At 44.8% G+C, this 19,569-nt stretch overlaps 1 protein-coding gene across 3 annotated transcripts in view; it reads right to left on the reverse strand.

The window, feature by feature from the left end:
• Positions 1–14,290, reverse strand: part of PAMR1 (peptidase domain containing associated with muscle regeneration 1) — a 51,050-nt gene extending 36,760 nt beyond the window's left edge. Inside the window, exons 1-3 of one of the 3 annotated variants that reach the window (XM_057411014.1) lie at positions 13,800–14,290; positions 3,249–3,425; positions 2,230–2,358 (exon numbers count right to left, since the gene is read on the reverse strand). In XM_057411014.1, coding sequence (XP_057266997.1) covers positions 2,230–2,358; positions 3,249–3,425; positions 13,800–13,872 — 379 coding nt within the window. In that variant the 5' untranslated portion in view covers positions 13,873–14,290. Of the gene's footprint in view, positions 1–2,229; positions 2,359–3,248; positions 3,429–13,799 lie in introns of all 3 variants that reach the window. The other 2 variants (XM_057411013.1, XM_057411015.1) reach the window with 2 other exon arrangements.
• Between the last annotated feature and the right edge of the window lie 5,279 nt (positions 14,291–19,569).

The raw sequence follows: 19,569 nt of genomic DNA on the forward strand, positions 1-19,569 counted from the left end.
CGGTCCGGTAGTGAAAGGGTGGAGCCGGAGGGGTACTGCTCGGTTACAGCGGAGCCCGCCCGAGCAGCTCGCTATCTTTGCCGGCCCGGGGAGCAAGAGTCCGGGGCTGGGAGCGGTGTTCCGAGGCAACGCCTCCCTCGGCTCGCGAGAGGGAGACAAACCCCAGCGGTCTCCGGGCAGCGGCGGCGGGTTCACCCGGAGCCCCGTCGGGTGCCCGGGACGTGCTTATCCGTCCCTCCGGCTCGTACCTCCTCCCCGGTTGTCCCTCAGTGCCAGGGGCAAGGTAGAGGCGGGCGTCGCTTGGCAAGGGGTGGTAACGTTCAGGGAAGAAGGTTCAGCTGGGGAAGCCCTGTCAAGAGGAGCAATCCCTGTTTGCCATAGGTGCCGAGCTGGTGCGGGGCAAAGCTTTGTGTGTGGACTGTAGATTGACCGGCTGGGCAGGGGGTTGGAACTGGATGAGCTTTAAGGTGCCTTCCAACCCATACTAGTCTGTGACTTACAAAGGTGCCCAGGGCAGGCTGCAAAATTCCAGATGTGATCCTATGTGCAGGTACCAAAGAGAAATACCTCCTCCTTTGCTCTCCAAAATGTGATGTTAGCAGATCCACTGCTCCAGCAGCTCGTGCACGCTGCCCTTCAGCGGGTACTTGCTGGCCAGCCTCCAGACCAAAAGCCACATAGCCTGCAGGCCTGCACCCAGCATGGTCACAGACTGCTTTCTGGACAAGCAATCTCTGCATGCCTGAGCCTACCACCAGGGCTAAAAGTGAGACAGACGTAAGAGGCAGAACAGGGGACCTCAGAAGTGTGCTGAGGTCACAAGTGCCCCCTGTGCTCCTCTTTTAAGAGTGGAAAAGTTCTGCCCATCCTAACCTGCCTCTGAAGTACCACAGACCCGCACAAAACAGACCATGTCCTCAGTGTCACACTGCTTCCCTCAAAAGAGCAAGTAGGAAGGAAAGCACTATAGAGCAAAGCTCTTCAAATATCAGTATTGCAAAAGTGCCCAGACAGGCTGCAGTGAGGAGGTATGTTTGCTTTAAAACACAAGTAGGCAGAACAGGCTGAAATATACTGTGGGCAGCTGACCTACTGAGACAGGGAGAGGAAGGGTTAGTTGAGCTAATGATTCTTTCTCAGCTCTGCTCTTGTAAAAAGTGCCAGGGGAGCATTGACCCAGAGCAAACAGGACTTTAAAGTGCTATCAGAAATCACACCATCAACAGCAAGGGACTCAGTTTATCAACTCCAGAAGCACCAAGGTTGGGTTAGTCCTGTTGCTGAAACATGTTGATTCCCCATATTCTGCTGTTTGAAGCAATGATTTTATTTTGTTTGCTTTCACCTCCTGAATGGCCGTGGGCTGTGCTGGGAAAGGAGGCTCAGTTATTGCTTTAAAATCAGTGACTAAAAGGAGGTTAAGTTAAGATACGAAAAAAAAATGGACAGAGCAGAGCAGGAAAAGGAGGCTCTGCTTTCATCTTTCAGTGAAAGGTGAACAGAGAGACAATCTATACAAATGGTGGAAAACTGGTAAAAGAAATACTAAAACTGTATCAAGTTAGTTTATGGAATCCACTACTGAAAGACAGCATTGGAATCAACAGCTTAGCAAAATCCAAAGCAGGAGTTCTTGTATGCTGTTGTGAACAAAACCTTCAGGTATTGCTACCAGAGCCTGCAACACTCCTGGTCCATCATAGCACTGTTAGCAGTTGCAAGATACTGTTTTCCAGAGCTTCCTTAGAGTGTGGAGCTGTTCGAAGGACGGAGGGAGCACTGAGTCTTGCCTGGGGCTGGTTCTGCAGCCCAGGGGTTGAAGGAGGACAGAGGAGAAGTTCTTTGATCTAGCTGATGCCCTTGTAAATGTTTAAGCTTTGCTGAAGGCCACTGGGGAATCAGTTATACTGAAGAATGTCAAAGAAAAGCAGACAACAGAAGATTTCCAGAGTCACAGTAGTTAAAGTTTTAAAATAAACCTAAACAAACCAGAAGTTTAGTAGGGTTGCAGCCTCCTGTGGTTTGGGGCCAAGGCCAATTCTGTGAGCACTGGGAGAAAAGTTCTCCCCTCTGTAGTTCTGCTCACTGCCTGCTTGTGCTTGCCCTCTCCTGTCTGTGCCCGTTAAAAAGTCACCATTCAGGGATAACTGGAAAGGCACAGCATGGCTCTGGCCCCATCCCACCCCTCCCTGGCCCTGCCATGCCTCCCTGCCCATGTAGGACACTTACTCATGCAGTCCCCTCCGTACCAGCCAGCTCTGCATGCTGCACAGTAGATCCCTTTGATATAGAAGTCATCGAGCGTCCCTCCCCAGGAGCCATTGCGGCAGGACTTGCAGTTCTCAAAAATGGTGCAGCCTGAAAGGAGAGCCGCAGTGTTAGATGACGGCCGAGGTAGATTGTGCTGCAGGAAGAGGAGCAGTCTTTCCTTCTTGTCTGCAGAGAATGCTGGTTATGTTAATGACTGCTGTGGTGCTGACAGCTTCCCTGCTGTGAACTGCACCCAGCCTCCACCTCCAAACGCTAAGCAGCTCAGACTCTGAGATTTGGAACCAAACTCCCAGTCTGACTTGTCCAAACATCTAAATCTCATTGCTCTGACTGTAAATGTCTCTCTCAGAAGTCTCAATGTGGCTGCTGGTGCCACTTGGGCCCAGCCCAAGTGATTTTGATGTCTTCTAACCTGGTCCTGTCTCCTCCTGCCCTCACCTTTCACTTCACCCTTTCTACTTTGGTAGCCAGACTTCCAAGTCATAGAGCTATAGACTGGTTTGGACCTTAAAGATCATCTAATTCCAACCTCCTGCCATAGGCAGACTGTTATAAAGTGTCCCCTGAGCTTTCTCTTCTTCAGGCTGAACAAGACCACTCTCTAGTCATCTCTCCCTTCTTGCTCTGGGCACACAAACCATCCCAGAGCACCTACATAAAGCTCCTGCTGTGAAGCCAGCTGCAGCATTGCCCTTTGGCAGCTCCCCAGCTTGCCCAGGATGCCCAGAGGATAACACTGCCAGTGGAAAGTGTGGTGGGTTTTTTTCTAGCAACAACACTACCTGCTCCGCAGGACCTTGCCATGTGTCCTGCTGCTGTCAGCGGAGTAGCTGAAGAAGCTCCTGAGGAGATCTGGGACAATCCCACACCCCAGTGAGATTTGCCTTCCCTTACTACTCCCCTCCCAAGCAGCTACTCTTATGTGCTGGTGCTTTGGCCAAAGTTCCAGTGCAAATGCAGTGTGGCCCAAAACATACCTGGATGGATTAAGCAGGAGTCACACTCGTTGTCCTCATTCCTGCAACAGGGAATGGTGTAGCCCACTCTTTCCTTCTGTCCTGGGCAGATGCACTCAATTTGGTCATATTCACAGCACTCCCGACACATGATATTCCACTCAGCGCCTGGGCAGTTTTCATTGATCACTGTGTACTCTGCTAGAGGGGAACAGAGAAGTGAACACAAGGATATAATCTATTATCTGCCATGGATTGGCAGGATCAGAAGTGGACTGCCACAGTAACTGCAGATCCCATTTCTCCACCGGCACACTAAGTTCTATAATGAGTGCATGGTGCTGTCAGCATGTCTCCTCACCAGCTGACAGGCCTGATGACTATTTTCATGGAGTTTGGTGGTAAAAAGAGAGAGAGCAGACTAGAAAGATGAGACTTGAAGGAAACGTAATGAGGCTATCTCTTTCTTCTGTTTCCCTCTCTCCTCCCCTTTTTTATTTTTTCTTTTTTTTTAATTCATTGTGGTTAGGTAACATCCTTTTTTCTATTGTTTTAAACTCTGAGTAATGGGGCTCCCTTGTTATTGCGACAAGCCATACATATCTAAGGTATAGCATATCTAGCCATGCCTGTACACGGCTCACTGCTCACACAGATGTTTTGATCCTCTGAGGCCTGGAGCACCCCTGCTATGGAGACAGGCTGAGAGAGCTGGGCTTGTTCAGCCTGGAGAAGAGAAGGCTCCGGGGAGACCTTAGAGCAGCTTCCAGTGCCTAAAGGGGTTGACAAGAAATCTGGAGTAGGTTGGTTTTTTTTAGAAGGGCCTGTAGGGACAGGACAAGGGGAATGGCTTTCACCTGACAGAAGGGAGATTGAGATGAGATCTGAGGAAGTTCTTCCCTGTGAGGGTGGTGAGGCACTGGCACAGGTTGCCCAGAGAAGCTGTGGCTGCCCCATCCCTGGCAGTGTTCAAGGCCAGGTTGGATGGGGCTTGGAGAAACCTGGTCTAGTGGAAGGTGTCCTGTCCATGGCAGGGGGTTGGAACTGGATGAGCTTTAAGGTCCCTTCCAACCCAAACCATTCTGTGATACTATGATATGCATATATATTTTCATATGTAGAGCTTGTGCATTCAATAGGGTCAAAAAGCAGATGTTACTTGGTGAAACAAATGTGTGTATTTATAGTGTAGGGGAGTTGAATTAACTTGGCCCTTAAAGAATTGTAAAAATAAATCTACTGCCACCTAGAAATGCTGTTTGATCACTTCTTGCCCTTATCTCAACTGAAACAATAAAAATAGTCTGTCTTTGATTTACTGACAATTTTGGGGTAACATATGTAGCCTTGACAAGGAAATTGGTGGATTTGAGGGTTTTTTGAAGTGATGCTCTGGAGGATTTTCTTCACATATATCATTAAATCTTCTGAAGTTTTGTAGAAGCTATTTTTTAAAGACATTAGTGTGAAGACTCTGCACCTTTTTTATAATGGCAGGATCCCTTTTGTTTGCATAAATAACTCTAGACTACTGAGCAAAAAGCAAAGGAAGCCTTTCCCTCTGAAATTTAAGAGGGAGATGCACAGAGCCACTCATGTGTGTAATAAATGTTTGTTTCAGTTGCTGTGCTCATCCTGGGCTCCAGGGAGGAAGAGGCACAACCCTGCTCCCCATGCCCACACTTGGCCAGTATTACCCTAAACCAGAAGAGAATGAGGCAGGGAAGTGTGAGGGGAGATTTATTGACAGAGTAGAATTCTGGAAGGCAGGCCTTGGCCAAATGGGGCAGAGATAATTGTGGGGTGCTTTGTGGCCCTGACTTTGATAATCTTCCAAAGCAGGCAGCCTGACTCGCAGGCAGTGGCTGTGTCTCCTAGCATCAAACACAATCCAGAAAGTGGCTTGACCTTTCTTTGGGAGAAGCAGGAAGAAGCTGCTTGACAACCCATGCAAAATATTTAGCTGAAAAGAACAAACAAGTCTCTGGACAGGCAAATAAACAGTGGATTAATTTATGGGATTTTAAGGACAGAAGAAAAGCTCAGTAAATCCAGGCATAAACAGCACACATGGAAGCAGCTCAAGACCACAGAAACTAAGCAAAAAATGGCTGTGTTGGGAAAGCACATGAACCTCCAGGGCAGGTGTCAGAGGGAAGACCTGCTTGTCTTCAGCACAAAAACAATTTTTCAGCCAACACTTTGAGCCCACTCTGAGGGGCAAGTGAGATGGCAGATAAGCACTGAGGCATATGCAGGGTGGCTGGTCATTTTCATGTGTTTCCAGGTTCAGATGGCAACACACTCATGCTTTTCACTGACGCCTGCGTCTAGTGAGACCAACTGAGACCACCTAGTCCCTATAGCACATTTCAGAGGCTAAGGCTGTCAGCAATGGATTTTGTAAAGCAGTAGGAGGGGACTGGATTTGATGGATGGACCACTTAGTGGATAGATGAGGAGCTGGCTGGAAGGTAACACTCAGAGAATTTCCATCAGTGACTCTGTGTCCAAGTGGAGACCAGTGACAGTGGTGTCCTCAGGGATCACCCGTCAGTGACAAAGATGTTGAGCAGCCTGGAAAAACTAACTGTGAAAGCCCAGAAACATGTGACAGAACAAGGGGGAATGGCTTTAACCTGACAGAGGGGAGATTTAGATGAGGTATGAAGAAGAAGTTCTTCATCTCCTGTGAGGGTGGTGAGGCCCTGGCACAGGTTGCCCAGAGAAGCTGTGGCTACCCCATCCCTGGCAGTGCTCAAGGCCAGGTTGGACGGGGCTTGGATCAACCTGGTCTAGTGGAAGGTGTCCCTGCCCATGGCAGGGTTGGAGTTGAAGGACCTTTACGCTCCCTTCCAACCCAATTCTGTGATTCTCTGATGTTCCCAGTCAGTGTCTGAGGGCTGAGCTACAGTGATGGCAATTCTTCACAGTGATGATGCCACCTCCCTTTGTCCCTGGTGCTGAGCTAAGGCTTTGTAGGAGCCAAAGGCTCCTCACTTTGGGGAACCCTCCCTGCTAACAGCTGGGACCTGAACTTCCTCTGTGCAAAGCTGAGAGTGGGTGATGAACTACAGCCTCTGTACCATGAACCCACAGAATCCAGTGAAGGGAAGGAGTGGAAGGAGGTCACTCCTGGTGCTGCAGTAGATTGAAGGGTGAATAGTTTTAACCTGCTGGACTACTGAGCTACCGGAAATTCAGCTCTAATCTGACTTGCCAGGTTCACACACATTCCTCACTTTCTCTGGTCCAGAATTCCTTTTTTTCACTTCTTATTTTTGCTTCACCTTTTCAAAACATGCCAGTTTCCTAGGCCAAGATGTGCTTGGGCAGGCTGGTGTGCCACAGAGGAGCTTGAGCAGTCAGCAATGTAGTCATTGTCTCCCTGACACAAGTGTGTCTGTTTTTCCTATCACCCTCATGGCTGGGCACACGTAAGACTCAGCCATCTCTGTCCTCTTTAAACCTGAAATACTATCTTGTTCCAAACTGCAGGACTTCAGAAGAGGTTGTAACAACTACACAAGAAATTCTTTTATTAGTACTTGGAAGGGTTGTGGTGGAGGTTTGACAAAAATATTGTTTGAAACTGAGTGAAAATGCAGCCTTCCAAATGGGCAGTTTTTACTGCACCATTCTGAAAAGCCCAAAAGTCTCCTTGCAGGGTAAGTGAAGGCTCCATTAGTACTCACCCTGAAGTCTGAAGATATATTACTTACTCTTATGCCAATGAGTTCAAAGAGGTTGCCCCAATAATAAACAAAAAAAAATAGCTGCAAGAATAAGACCGTCTTAAACACTGCTTCTATTCAATACAAGGACTGCTGCATACAATAATGACAAATCCTGTGGGATATACAGTAAGTCCAGTCAAATCTCTCATTCGGGTATGGAAAAAAGTCTGACCATCAAAACAAGCTATTTCTTAGAGCTCAGCTTAAAAGCCAAGCTGAATTTGACCTTGCAAAGGAAATTAAAATAATAGCAAAAGGTTCTTCAGGCATTTAAAAAACAAAGAAATAAGGAAAGAGGAAGAGAAACTTGTGGGATGGTGGTGTGGATGAAATATAAGTCCATGGGTGGAGAATGTAGTGAGTTATTAGCTTTCATCTTCAGGGAGGTTGTTTATGGGGAGCAAGGGTTTCAGGCTGTGGAAAAGAACAGTATGATGCATGTATTAGTAAGCTTATAACCAACTGCAGTTTGCACCTTGGGATATTCAAGTAAATCAGTTTTGGTTTATCTTACTAGGTCAGGCTTAACACTTTAGTGATTGCTGCTTGAGAAGTGGGTCAGGCAGCTCATCAGAGTAAAATTGCAACTTCAGCAAACTTGTCTTTTGCCATGGCAGATTTGTCAGACATGGTCACCTTGCTCAATAGAAAGGGAATTTCTCTTCCAGAAGACTGAGAGCTGGCAAAATTATATGCCTAAGAACTGAGGTGATTTGAAGCAAGCCAAATTACACCAATTAACTCTTGGGTCTTCCACTTCCTTGGAAGAAAGACTTTTTTAGGCTGCAGTGACTTTAAGCTGATATAAGCCCATGCTGCTGCTGAGATGGGATGCTTTCCTCCCTTCTCTTCCTGACTTTCCATCTTCTCATTCCCACTCCCTATCTTTGTGCTTGTATTAGCTGCTATGAGGAGGGATCAGCTGACCAAGCCAGCAGAAAAACAGTTTGCCATCTCCATCCATCCTTGGCGGGAAGGGGGAAGAAAAGTTTACAACCTAAATGTGCTCTACACTCCTCCAAAAGAGAGAGCACCTTAGGACCCTGCCAGATATATATATTTGTCAGAACTCCTGAAAGATGGAAGAAAGTACTCGATGCAGATATCCATATCTTGGTCTGAACTAATGGAACTTCCCATCCTACTAGTCCATTCTTTTATCCTGAAAAGATGAATTCTCATTTTATGCCTCAATTTATCCATGAGCATATTGGTAAAATGCTACTTAGGCTCAAAGAAATACTATTTTAAATTGCTTTGAAAAGTGCCATATGAATTAAGAGCACATTGTAGATACAAATGGATATATCTCTAAAATTGGAAGTCATCTGTAGAGGATGACTTTTGCAAAGTGTTTGTTCAACCAGTTCATGTTCCATGAGGGAACAGGCCCCTTTTTATTTGATTATATTTTAATTTTTCAACATGATGCTCAAAGCCAATTACTGCCTTCTGCAGAAGAAATGAAGTTTGCAGGAGCAATTTCCTAAGGCTTTTATTAGGGAATGCTTGGCCATGAAATAATTGTGAAATGAAGCTCTCTCATTTAAAAGAAAAAATAGCTCCAACAGAGGTGAAACCTAGGTGAAACAGGTATCCTTTTTTTTTTCATTTTTTTTTTTCACATGTCTCAGTTTTATTCTTGTTTTATAGAATCACAGAATCACAGACTGGTTCGGGTTGGAAGGGACCTTCAAGCTTATCCAGCCCCACTACACACCTTCCACTAGACCACGTTGCTCCAAGGCCCATACAACCTGGTCTGAACACTGTCAGGGATGGGGCAGCCACAGCTTCTCTGGGCATCCTGTGCCAGGGCCTCACCACCCTCATCTCTACTGTCATTGCACAGATGGGCAAGCTGGGCCCAACCCCGTAAGTATGATGCCTGCAGACAATAACAACAAGAAGAGCTCTGAGCGCACAGGAGGTAGAGAACTTGTCAGCTGGAAATGAGAAACATATTGGGTGAAACCCTGCCTCCACTGTGATGAATAGCAAAACTCTCCATTTGATCTAAGTTAAGGCCAAGACCTTGGAAGGGAAGAGAGATGTTCCCTTTAAGAGGCTTTTATTGGGTCTTTTTGAAAACAGTGTACCCCAAATCATTAATAATGAAGGAAAGTGCAGGTCTTTATTCTTAATCTCTTTTTTCCTCAGATAACCTATTGTGCAAAACGATGCTTGGTTTCCTAATAGATGTATTAAAAGGATGAAAGAGATAATGCTGTCACTAAAAACCCTTGTTTCTCTTTAGAAATTATATACCTGTTACTCTTTTTAGCAGCTGGGATAATAAAAAGAGGAGATAAAATACATTCCTGTTTTAGTTTTACTCACTGTGTTTAGCTTACGGGTCACAGACCTTTGTTGAAAAATTAGACTGCATCTCCTGTAGAGCCAGTGAGGATCATGTATTGGGCATTGGCGTGTGCTTTCACACAGCAGTGAGAGTAGGGAGGGGGGAAAAGAAAGGATTTCTATTTGAAAAAATCAAAGCCAGTGGGTGAACACAGAAGGAAATCATAGAATTATAGAATGGTTAGGGTTGGAAGGGAGCTTAAAGATCATCTAGTAAATTTAGTATGCTAAGCTGAATTTGTCCTCTTAATAAATGTGCATTAACTTGACAGTCTTTTTAAGTCCCAAATGCACAATTGTGTTCAAAGCAGACTAAACTACTAATGCATATTCTCTCTTAAGAAAAGCACTGAAAACCTGTCTAGTGCATGTACAAATGTGTTCTGCTGGATGAGACTACTTGTCTTAAACTCGGCCTTTTTAACAATTCAGATCATGTTTCACATAGAAAATAAAGGAGAATGTACATTCTGTTTTGGTTCAGGAATTGGGGTCTGCCTAATATTTTCAAATAGGAGGGTCTCTATTCCAGGTTTTCTGTTGTCATATAGTGTTTAGTAGATATAAATTCAGATATAAATAGTCCTGAGGGTGTTCCTGATAGGCCATAGGTTTACTTCATTGTGCTCCTGCAGTTGTGCCCTTTCTACATTTGTAAGCTTCTATTCTTAACTAGGCTATAACAAACAAACTGTAAACTCCCAACACTTCTCCTCCAAGGAGAATTTTTAGTTCAATTAAAAAAAAATTATATTTGAGGTCTCTATCAGGTCCTTAACAGGATTCCCCATGTGACTTCTAAAGCTTGTATCTCTCTCCACACTGCCTTATTTTGCTTTGTCGAAAAGGAAAGCCAAATAAAATTGTTCCTATTTGTGAGATCCATACTTTGCCCATCTAAGCAATGTAATGGTGGGTTAATGCAAAAACCGCATTAACACAAATAGCTCTTGGGTTTTCTGTTTCCAGTCTTAACTGAAAACAGGACTGTTAATTCAGTGTTTCTACATGTTAAAGCCTTCTTAATCCCACTACCCCTCAGCCAACATCACCTCAGGTGTGATTCCCACCATTTTTCTCTTTCAATAAACCTCCATGTCCTGCAGCCCCTCCTGTTGCCTGGTCTAACCACTGCTGCAGAGATGATTGACGGCTCTTGAATAAGATGCTCGTTCCTATAGGAAATTTCCTGTTCCCTTTCTTTCTACATTTCAGCAGCCCTTGTTCCCAGAAGCTAAGCTGTAATATGCAAAATAAAGCCATACTCCACACCTCCTGAGTCAAAACTTTGCTGTTTTCCCCATTTTCTTGTACCATACCCTCATATCCTCTCCTTTCTATTTAGAATCATAGACTCGTTTGGATTGGAAGGAACCTTAATACTCATCTAGTTCCAATGCCCTGATATGGGCAGGGACACCTTTACTCTATCTTTTTTGTCATAGTTGGATTTAAATCACCAGCCACCTATGCCACTAGCCAGGATGGTTTTAGCATCTAAAGCAACCTGAAGTCTGCCGTAAACCTCCTCCTCCTTCAGTTTTGTCTCTGTAATTGTCAGCTGGCATTTGTAATTTTATTACAGGTGCTGGCTTCATCCAAGAAGGGCCATGACAGGCTAAAATAGCCAGGGTAAAGGCTAAAACACAGAGGCTGCCTCATTACCCTTCAGACCTTGATTTTCTTCTGGGATAAAGGAGCTTATTCTGGCCACAAAAGTTATACTACTGGGATCAGGAAGAGATTTTGTGCTGCAAGACAAGGAACGGGAACAGGTAACAAATGAGTTAGTGACAGCATTGATGAAATTAGAGAGCCCAGCCTCTAATATATGTGTGTTTGTATATGGGGTCTGGGGGACAAAGCCAGGATTCTGCAATAGGGGAGAATATTTGGGAATCTGTGGAGAAGAAGCAGCTGCCATATTGAAATTCATTACTACATTACATGAGAATGTGCTTGTGTTATAAACATGGAGGAGTGGTGCTGGACCTGTCTTGAGCTCTTGCTTGCTGTAGTGCTGTGAGACCTGGAGCATGCTGGCAGTTTACTTGAAGTTAATGTTACCCAGATAGAAATAATCCACACAGACAGCAGCAAACCCCCTCCATCTCAAATTTTACTCCTTACAGGGGCGTGTAGTCGAGCCCTAACCAAGGACTGCAGATGTCCCCATCTATTCCCAGTGACAGATTGCCTCCCTGCCCTATGGCCTCCCTCCCCATTTGCACCACATCTCTGGTCTTGCAGGACAGAGAGGGGCATCCACATTCCCAAGGGAGCACGTGCTGCTGGAAGCACCCGCGGGGCTCTGTGGTAGTGAGGATTCCTGGTGGGCCAATGGAGACCCAAATGCTGGCCAGCAGCAGCCTTGCAGGGACCCCTGGGAGCCCCTTGCAATGGCCTTGGGTACGAGAGTAAGTAACCCCAGCTTTTCTCCAAAACAAAAAGCAAGTCACTTTGTCCATGCTAGAAACCTAAACATGTGAACTGAAGTAACCCATCTGCTAAGATTGAATGCATCTGGATGCATCTGAGTGCATCTGGCCTCCACTTCTCTAGACAGAGGCTGGAGGGGGAGGGGAAGAGAGGTTGAGAAGGGTTTAGATAGGCAGAAACAAACACACATATATTTTTAAGGAAATATGAGTCACTTGCACTTCAAGTTTATTCCAAAAATCAATTCCCAGACCTCGCCGGCTCCTGCCCATAGCTCCTGAGGCAGGCCCTGTGCAACTGGGTGTGATAGATAGGGATAAAAATTGGATACATCTGTGGGGAGGAGGCAAAATGCTCTTTTCCAACCTTCCCTGACATGCTAAGGCCACCACTGCACTCTTGAATTGCTCCCCTGTCTCTGAGTGCCTCTCGCACTGCTGCCGGAGGGGAGCTCCTGGCCCCCTCCTCTTGTCAGTAGCTGTGGGCATGTGCCCACTCCACCAGCAGCAGGGCAGGGGAGGCACAGCCAGGAAGGAGATGGGGCAAGAGGGACAGCTGGCTCTCCTCCATGTGCCCAACAGGACCTTCTTGCACTGCTCCTGGAGTGTGAGGAGCCGGTGTCAGGGAGCCAGCACCCGCCCTCCCAAGCTTGAAGTCTGACAGCCCTCATCTCCTTACCCTTCATTGTCCTGTCTCCCCTTGTTACCAGCAGCACAGTGCCTGCCCCCTCAGCAAGCCAACTTCACACCATGACTGAGACATACTGCTCTGGCAGGAGGAGAGATCTGTCACCCACCTTGCTGCTTTGACAGCTGTAGCCCATGCCTAGGGCTGCTCTGCCGCTATTTCTGTGCCACTCCAGCGTGTGCCACGGAGCTACCTCTCCTGGTCAGTGTGCAAGGTGGCATGGGGCAGAGGGTGGCAGCATCAAGTCAGTGCATGTGGAATGGAGGTGTGGAGAAGCTCTCTGTGCTTATGCCACAGGAGAACTTTGGCAGGAGGTCATGCTGCAGGCACCAGTGGGCAGACATCGCTGACCACTGCCTGTCACCTTCATCCTAGCCTCAGAGGCAATGGCAGAGTGTGGCAGAGGCAGACCCTTTTCTGCAGCCCCAGGTCAGGTGGGCTCTGAAGCACCATCCTTGACACAGATGATTGATAGCCACCCCAGTCGCAGTGCCTGCATACCTGACAGCTCCCCCAATAACAGGCAGTTACCCTACCAGGTTCACCACGGTCTGCAGCAGCTTGAAGGGTGGGTGACATGAGGGCACATCAACTCCCAGTCCTTAGGGCAGCAGCTCCTGAGGAGCAGCCAGCAGTGCTAACAGCAAGATGCTGCCAGCAGCTCCTGCCACCTCCACGTGTAAATAACAACAGCAAATCTGCACTCAGCAGTAACTGCTTTTCGCTTAACCTTATCAAGAAGAAACCATACATGCTGGTTCAGCAGAAACTGGGGTGAGGCTTGAATATAAAAAAGATCATTCTGCTTTAACGAGGCTTCCTCTTCGAAAGAATAATATTGGCAGAACTAAAGCCCAGATCGGAAACAATGTGTGGCTTTTGTTTTCTTTTATTCTTTCACTTTTTTCCTCCCTTGCCTTCATTCTCAGTGTTGGGGCTGGAGAGGGAAGTCTTCGTCTTGCCAAACTAAACAAATTACGCTTTACAATTCAGAGACTTAAATGCCTCTTTTTATCATAATTTCCTTTGCTCAGTGTTGAGAAAATAAAGCAGTAGTAAGCAGAGTGATTGCATACCCTTTTCCTTATGGCCATTGGCAAACAAATACAGACAGTTGTTTCTCTTTAAGTCCATTAAGTTTGCCTGGAAATCATCCCTGGACAAACCTCCCCCCACACCCACTCCATGCTGGAAAGAAAAAAAAATAAATAAAGCCGAGCCCCTTCTTTCTGTTATTACCATCCCTGCAGATGTCCCTACTTCCCATGACAGCACATGAGATCAAACCTCTCTGAAGGAAAGGGACTCATTCGGCTGTGCCGGGAACGTACACGCTCACTTACGGTACCTCTTGGCAAGCAGGAGATGAGCAGGAGCTGGAGCAGAGTGAGTCCTACATGTGTCCAGGGGGCTTGCTCCATAGTGCCCGGGCCAGTGCAGCGGTGTGACTGCTCAGGAAGGGAAAGCAGGCAAACAGCTTTTACTGGGACCTCACCAGCTCCGGGCTGCGAGGGATCTCGGATTTCAGACCTCCGCTCTCTCCCATCCTCACCAGAGGGGAACTACCTTCAAGAGACTTCTCAGGCATCCAGAAGCACGACGTCACCCCAAACCTCTCCAACTGCTGCCTTAACCCTTTCTGGACTCTGGCAGCCGATCCCTTTTGTGATGGGTTTATTGACACAGCTCTCAGCTCTGAGGTAGCAATTTTCGTTTTGGAAAGAAAGATATTGCAAAAGGGGAGGAAACAGAAATGTGAATATCTATTTGTGTGAGTCATCCCAGTTGCTGTGGGTGAGCTGAAATTATGGACGTCTCCAGAGGGAGGCACTTTGGATATCCCCCTCCTTGGGATTCCAGGCATTGATGCACCCCAGGGTGCTGCCCCTGATATTGGGTGGGTGCAGATTGGGGTTCCTGGCCCATGCTCCAGTGACCAGGCAGCCTGGCCAAATGACATGTTCCACTTTACAATGTGCTTAAAATAGCCATGTATTTTTATGGTGGGGCAGATGAATGAATGAGGCTCACTAAAAGTTCACTCCACAGCAGATGAAAACCACAGAACATGAAAGGAATCACTTGGCATATGAGGGCTTGAGCTAGTCAAAACCTTTTTACAGAGTACATTTCTGCCAGGAAATGCAATTTTGGCAAAATTGAGATGTTTGGCCAGAACATGTTGATATTGGGGAAATGTTCAATCCAAACAAAGGATGCTGTTTAATTTGGATTTTATCTTTGGCCATATTTTTTTCTGCCTTTTCTATTAACACGATACTGATTTTATCTGGTCTTCAGTCTGTAGTTCATAGCAGTATACTTTATTTTATCTAATATATTTCCTGCACAGTTTTTTAATACCATCCAAAGGACGTATTTCATAGCTCTAAATCTGACTTTTTCAATTTTATTTCAGTTGCAAGGGGTTTTATTTACATATATTATGAGAGGGAAAATTTGAAACACTGGCGTTTGCTTTGGAGTAGAAACTCTAGTATCTCAAAAAAGTCTAACAAATACCTACAGCTGTTTGTAAAGCTCTAGGCATGTTGAGCAACCTCAAAAATTTGAGAGCAGTAGCCAGTGGAAACCTTGAGTAGTTTACTGTGGTGGAAAATCCATTATAGCTTCAGGTGGTCTGTCATGGGGTGAATTCCTCTATCCAGACCTTTGTCTAGGTTATACATGACTAGTGTTTGTTCACCTTCGAAATAAAACAGTACCAATGTATTCATGATTGGTTTTTTTTTTCTCCAAATCTCGTAATACTGATGTAAACCCACCATTAAAAATACTAATATAAGAAGACCTGAGATAGATGCCAAGTTTGTAACCATTTAGCACATAGTGCTGCTCAGAACATGTCAACGTGACATGGCACTTGTAGGACATTTTGCACTTAGCTGCCATTTGACTTTCTACATGGCTCCCAACAATGGAACACATGTTCTTTCCTAATTCCAAGTTTGGGTTCCTTTAGCAAGCCTTTTAGTGGCAGGAATAAAAAAAAAATAAGGAACAAACTGAAGCCCCACCAAACCAGATGAAAACAGTGAAAATGAGGAGCTCTTACCTCTTCACAAAGAAACACAAAACTATTTCAAGGCCAGGTTGGACGGGGCTTTGAGCAACCTGGTCTAGTGAAAGCTGTCCCTGCCTGTGGCAGGGGGTTGGAATTGGATGATTTTTAAGGTCCCTTCCAACCCAAACCATTCTGTGATTCTGTGATTCTAATGTCTGTGGAATCATGATTAGTTTATTTCGTAGCCCTCATTTCTAGTAAGCAATTAAATTACTTAATCTAGTAAGTCCTTTTAGTTGCTTACAGATATCTGAGGCTTAGATGTCTCTGAGGAGGAGTCTTATGAGGATGTAAGACAAAATCTGGTTTTGGTGTGTGATGTGAAGGGAAATCCCAGAGCACTGAATGAGGCTGAACACAGGGAAAGAGAGTGTTAAGGCCAGACACAGAGGACCTAACACTTGGTTTCCTCATAAAGGCCAGAACCACTTGGGAACACATGCCTGCAAGGGCCACAGCTGTTTGTTTCTTTGGGCCAGTTCCTGTGGCAAGATGTTCAACACAGTAGAAAAAGAGCAGGTGAAGCTGTGTCTTGGACCTGCAGATGGAGCAGAGCTGCAGGGACACCTTCAGTTTTAGGGTGGAAAAGTGGCCTTTCTGCTTGATGGATGAATGGGCTAAAGGGGAAAGCTGGTAGATCTGTGGCATCTTTTTGGTTTTCTTTTCTCTGAGGGAAGGTAATTATGCTACCAGGAAATCTAGTTGCACTCAGCATTACTCTACAGTGCTTAACTTAGCTTAGCACCATGCGGTGGATCCACTGCCTCCTCAGAGAATGGCTCAGCAGCCAAATAAGTGAACTCAGCCATGATCACATGATCACACAGATTTGCACATGGCCTGTTTGCATGGGTTGTCTAGTAGGATGTCACTACAGCACCAGGAATGACTCTGGGCAACTTACACAGTGCTCCTGAATGCACTTTTTGCATTCCTATTAAGAGGCAGAGACCAAACCAGGCACATCGCCCTGGCCAAATATTTCTGGCTATATGTAATCCTCCCTGAAAGAAAGCTAAAAGCTCTTAACCATGTGTCTGTACTGCTGAGGAATCTTGCTGTAGCATTTGGCTGCAATGTTTGTATCTGCCCTGTTGCTGAACATACTTAGAGTACAGGTTTGAAAATTATGTTCCACTGAAACTGGATTGTAAAAATGGATAGAGATACCGTACTTTAATAGCCATTTCAAAGCAGCTAGCAATCCCTCTCAACCTAGAATAAAAAAAGCCCTTTGATAATTATAATTGACCACTGAGTGAATAATTAATGTGTAATTAATACCACTAACTTGTACTTCTAATAATCTGCCAGCAAATCTGAGACATGAAAACACTGTGTGGTCCAGTCTGCAAGAACAGAAAGAATGCCACTGTTTTATCTTGGTGAAAAACTGACATGCAGGGAGATGGCCTAAGGTTCATATCCTGCAGTGGCAGGTCATGAAAGGTACACAGTAACTTCACCCCAGTTCTGTACTCGAAGCTCTGGACTGTCCTGCTTGAGAGGAATCAGTGCAGAATAATTAGGGATGAATGTACAGTTGTGGATAAAAATAACTTGGACTTTAAATAAAACCACTGTCTCAGAGCCAGACAGACTTTTTGCAGTGTTTGAAAATTTAGTGAGCTTGCCCCCTTCCGCACCCCCCCAAGCCTATTTTCACAAACTACTGAAATCTCTTGTTTCTGTTACTGGAACATTGCCAGAAAACTTTCTTCTTTTGTGACTTCTGCTTGGATGATTCAATCCCAAATGGCCCTGATTATGTTCCAAATCTCCAGAGCTTCTGCTGAAGGAAATCTGTGATTTTCAATGTTATTCATTTACACTACTACAGATTGGATGTCTTCACAGGACATCCTTCTTACAAGAACATTTGGACCCCATTTCTCTCCTCACAGACAAAATTCCCACTGAAATTAGTGTAGTCTTCTGCCAAAGAAAGAGTTTGAATCATCTGAGCTCAAACATGCTCCCAGCAGGGCTGGTGGAGTTATGTCTTGAACTTTAGTGACTGGCCAGTAATACCCACCCCACTCAAACAAAACCTGAAAAAACTATTTGAAAGACATTGTAAAAGAAAATGGGCCCACTTAGAGGCTGGAAAGGGCTTGTATCTCAGAGGGAAAATAAAGTTCAAATGAAAATCAGTTCTGGAGCTTTAAGAGTAGCAGAAAAAGCAGTTAATGAATGATTTGCACTAATGTTTTATTCCTTCCCTCAGAGCATTATTTTTGGATAATCTCCTTTTAGAGGAGAGATTGCAAAGTGTTTGCCTTTAAAACGCATCTTTTAGAAGGACTCCCAGACCTCACTGTAACATCTGAGGAACATTTTATCAGTTTCTAGCAGTACTGAGAGTAAGTATACTTTGCCCTTTGGGCTTCAAGTTTGCCAAACGTGTGCAATGCAATATCTAGCGTTTATGAACCACAGTAGAATTGTGTCAGCCTACCTACACAGGCGTCCATAGGCAAGGGCACTTTGCGCAGCTTTTCGTGACCTGAGCTCCATAAACTTTGCATCACTATGTGGGATGTTAATCTTCAGTGACTGAGGCATCACAGTCCAAGAAAGCTAAATGGGTGAGAACGGGAGAAGCCAAAAAGAGCTGGGAGCTGTAGTGCCAGCACACATTACAGACCCCAATCCAATAGGACTGGTAATGATGATGGTAATGATTGTCTTTCTTAAAAAGATTTTTTTTACAGGAAAATGGAGGTAGTTTAAAAAGTATGATCCAAATACATTTCTGGGCAAGTGATCAGGAAAATATGGCCAGAAGAACATGACTGCTTAATGTCACCTGACCAGCAATATGCTTTTTCTTTTTTTTCAGTTATTATTTCATCTTTTAATTTGTTTGGATGGTTTTTACAGTGATCCTTCTGTGTTTGACTTCTGCGTACAGTCTGTGATGATCTTCACCATAGCACTGTGTAAGAAAAGAAACAGGTGAAAGATTTGGTTTGAAATTAAAACTAGCCCATAGACAAGCCTAGTAATCACTCAGTAAGCTATTATAGTCTACGTCTGCTAGTCTGATATTATAGTCTATTATAGTCTGATATTATAGTCTAAGGGGATAGCAACACATTATGTATTTCGTTACATGGAAATGAATAACCTGCAGATTCAGTCATTCTTGTGGTATACATTCTTGCTTTGTAGTTTAATAAATAAGATTTCCTAGGTTAATGAATAAAACTTTTAGTCTGTATAGCAACTTCAAACTGATCACCAAAACAGTAGACATAGAAATTTAGCAACTGTTTTGGGTTTTATTTAAGTTGGGTTTATGTCTTATGGTCATGAGTACATATGAGTCAGTGTGGAAGCCAAGAAGAGAATATGATTTTGAGACAGAAACTTAACCATGCTTCACCTTGAAGGCTAGCCTAGCACTGCAGCATGAAGTCCAGACAGATGAACATGTGCATGAAATAAGGGTCAGAAAAATGTGTGTTGCAAGTAATTTGTGGAAGGTCTGCTTTTCAGAAGTGACGAATGTCTGATTTTCCAAACTGGAAATGTAGAAGTATAGTGCTTCTGGAAGTAGGATTCACACAATCTGATACTGCATTGCAGTTAGATAATGGAGTGATATAAGACTTGAGCAGTGCTGTCTAACAAAAAGAGCTTAGTTTGAAGTACAGTTTTTTTGGTGATCTCCTTTTGTCCTTTCATTGATGCCCATAAAAACTGAAATTAAGGCTTACTTTCTCTGTCCCTCTAGGTCAAATTTACCAGTGTCCTTATGAATGAACTGTGAAAAAGCCTAGTTAGGAACAACTGTGAAATTCTAACTACAAGAAGTAATGAAATCATTCACTTTTTATACAGTTGTCTTGCATGTCATACAAGTAAATAATCAGGAAATGTACAATAACACACCATGTATCTTTCCAATGCATCTTTGGGAGTTCTGACATCCATCATTTAACATCCAGTTAAATAATTTCCCAGTTTTTCTGTCCGTCTCCCTTGATTGACTTGACTGACCTTGACCAAAAGCGGGGGAGGGGGGGGG

The sequence above is a fragment of the Pezoporus wallicus genome, unplaced genomic scaffold, assembly GCF_028554395.1.
Source record: "Pezoporus wallicus isolate ANWC-B61680 ecotype Strahan unplaced genomic scaffold, APGP_CSIRO_Pwel_v1 contig_5958, whole genome shotgun sequence".
Lineage (NCBI taxonomy): Eukaryota > Metazoa > Chordata > Aves > Psittaciformes > Psittacidae > Pezoporus > Pezoporus wallicus.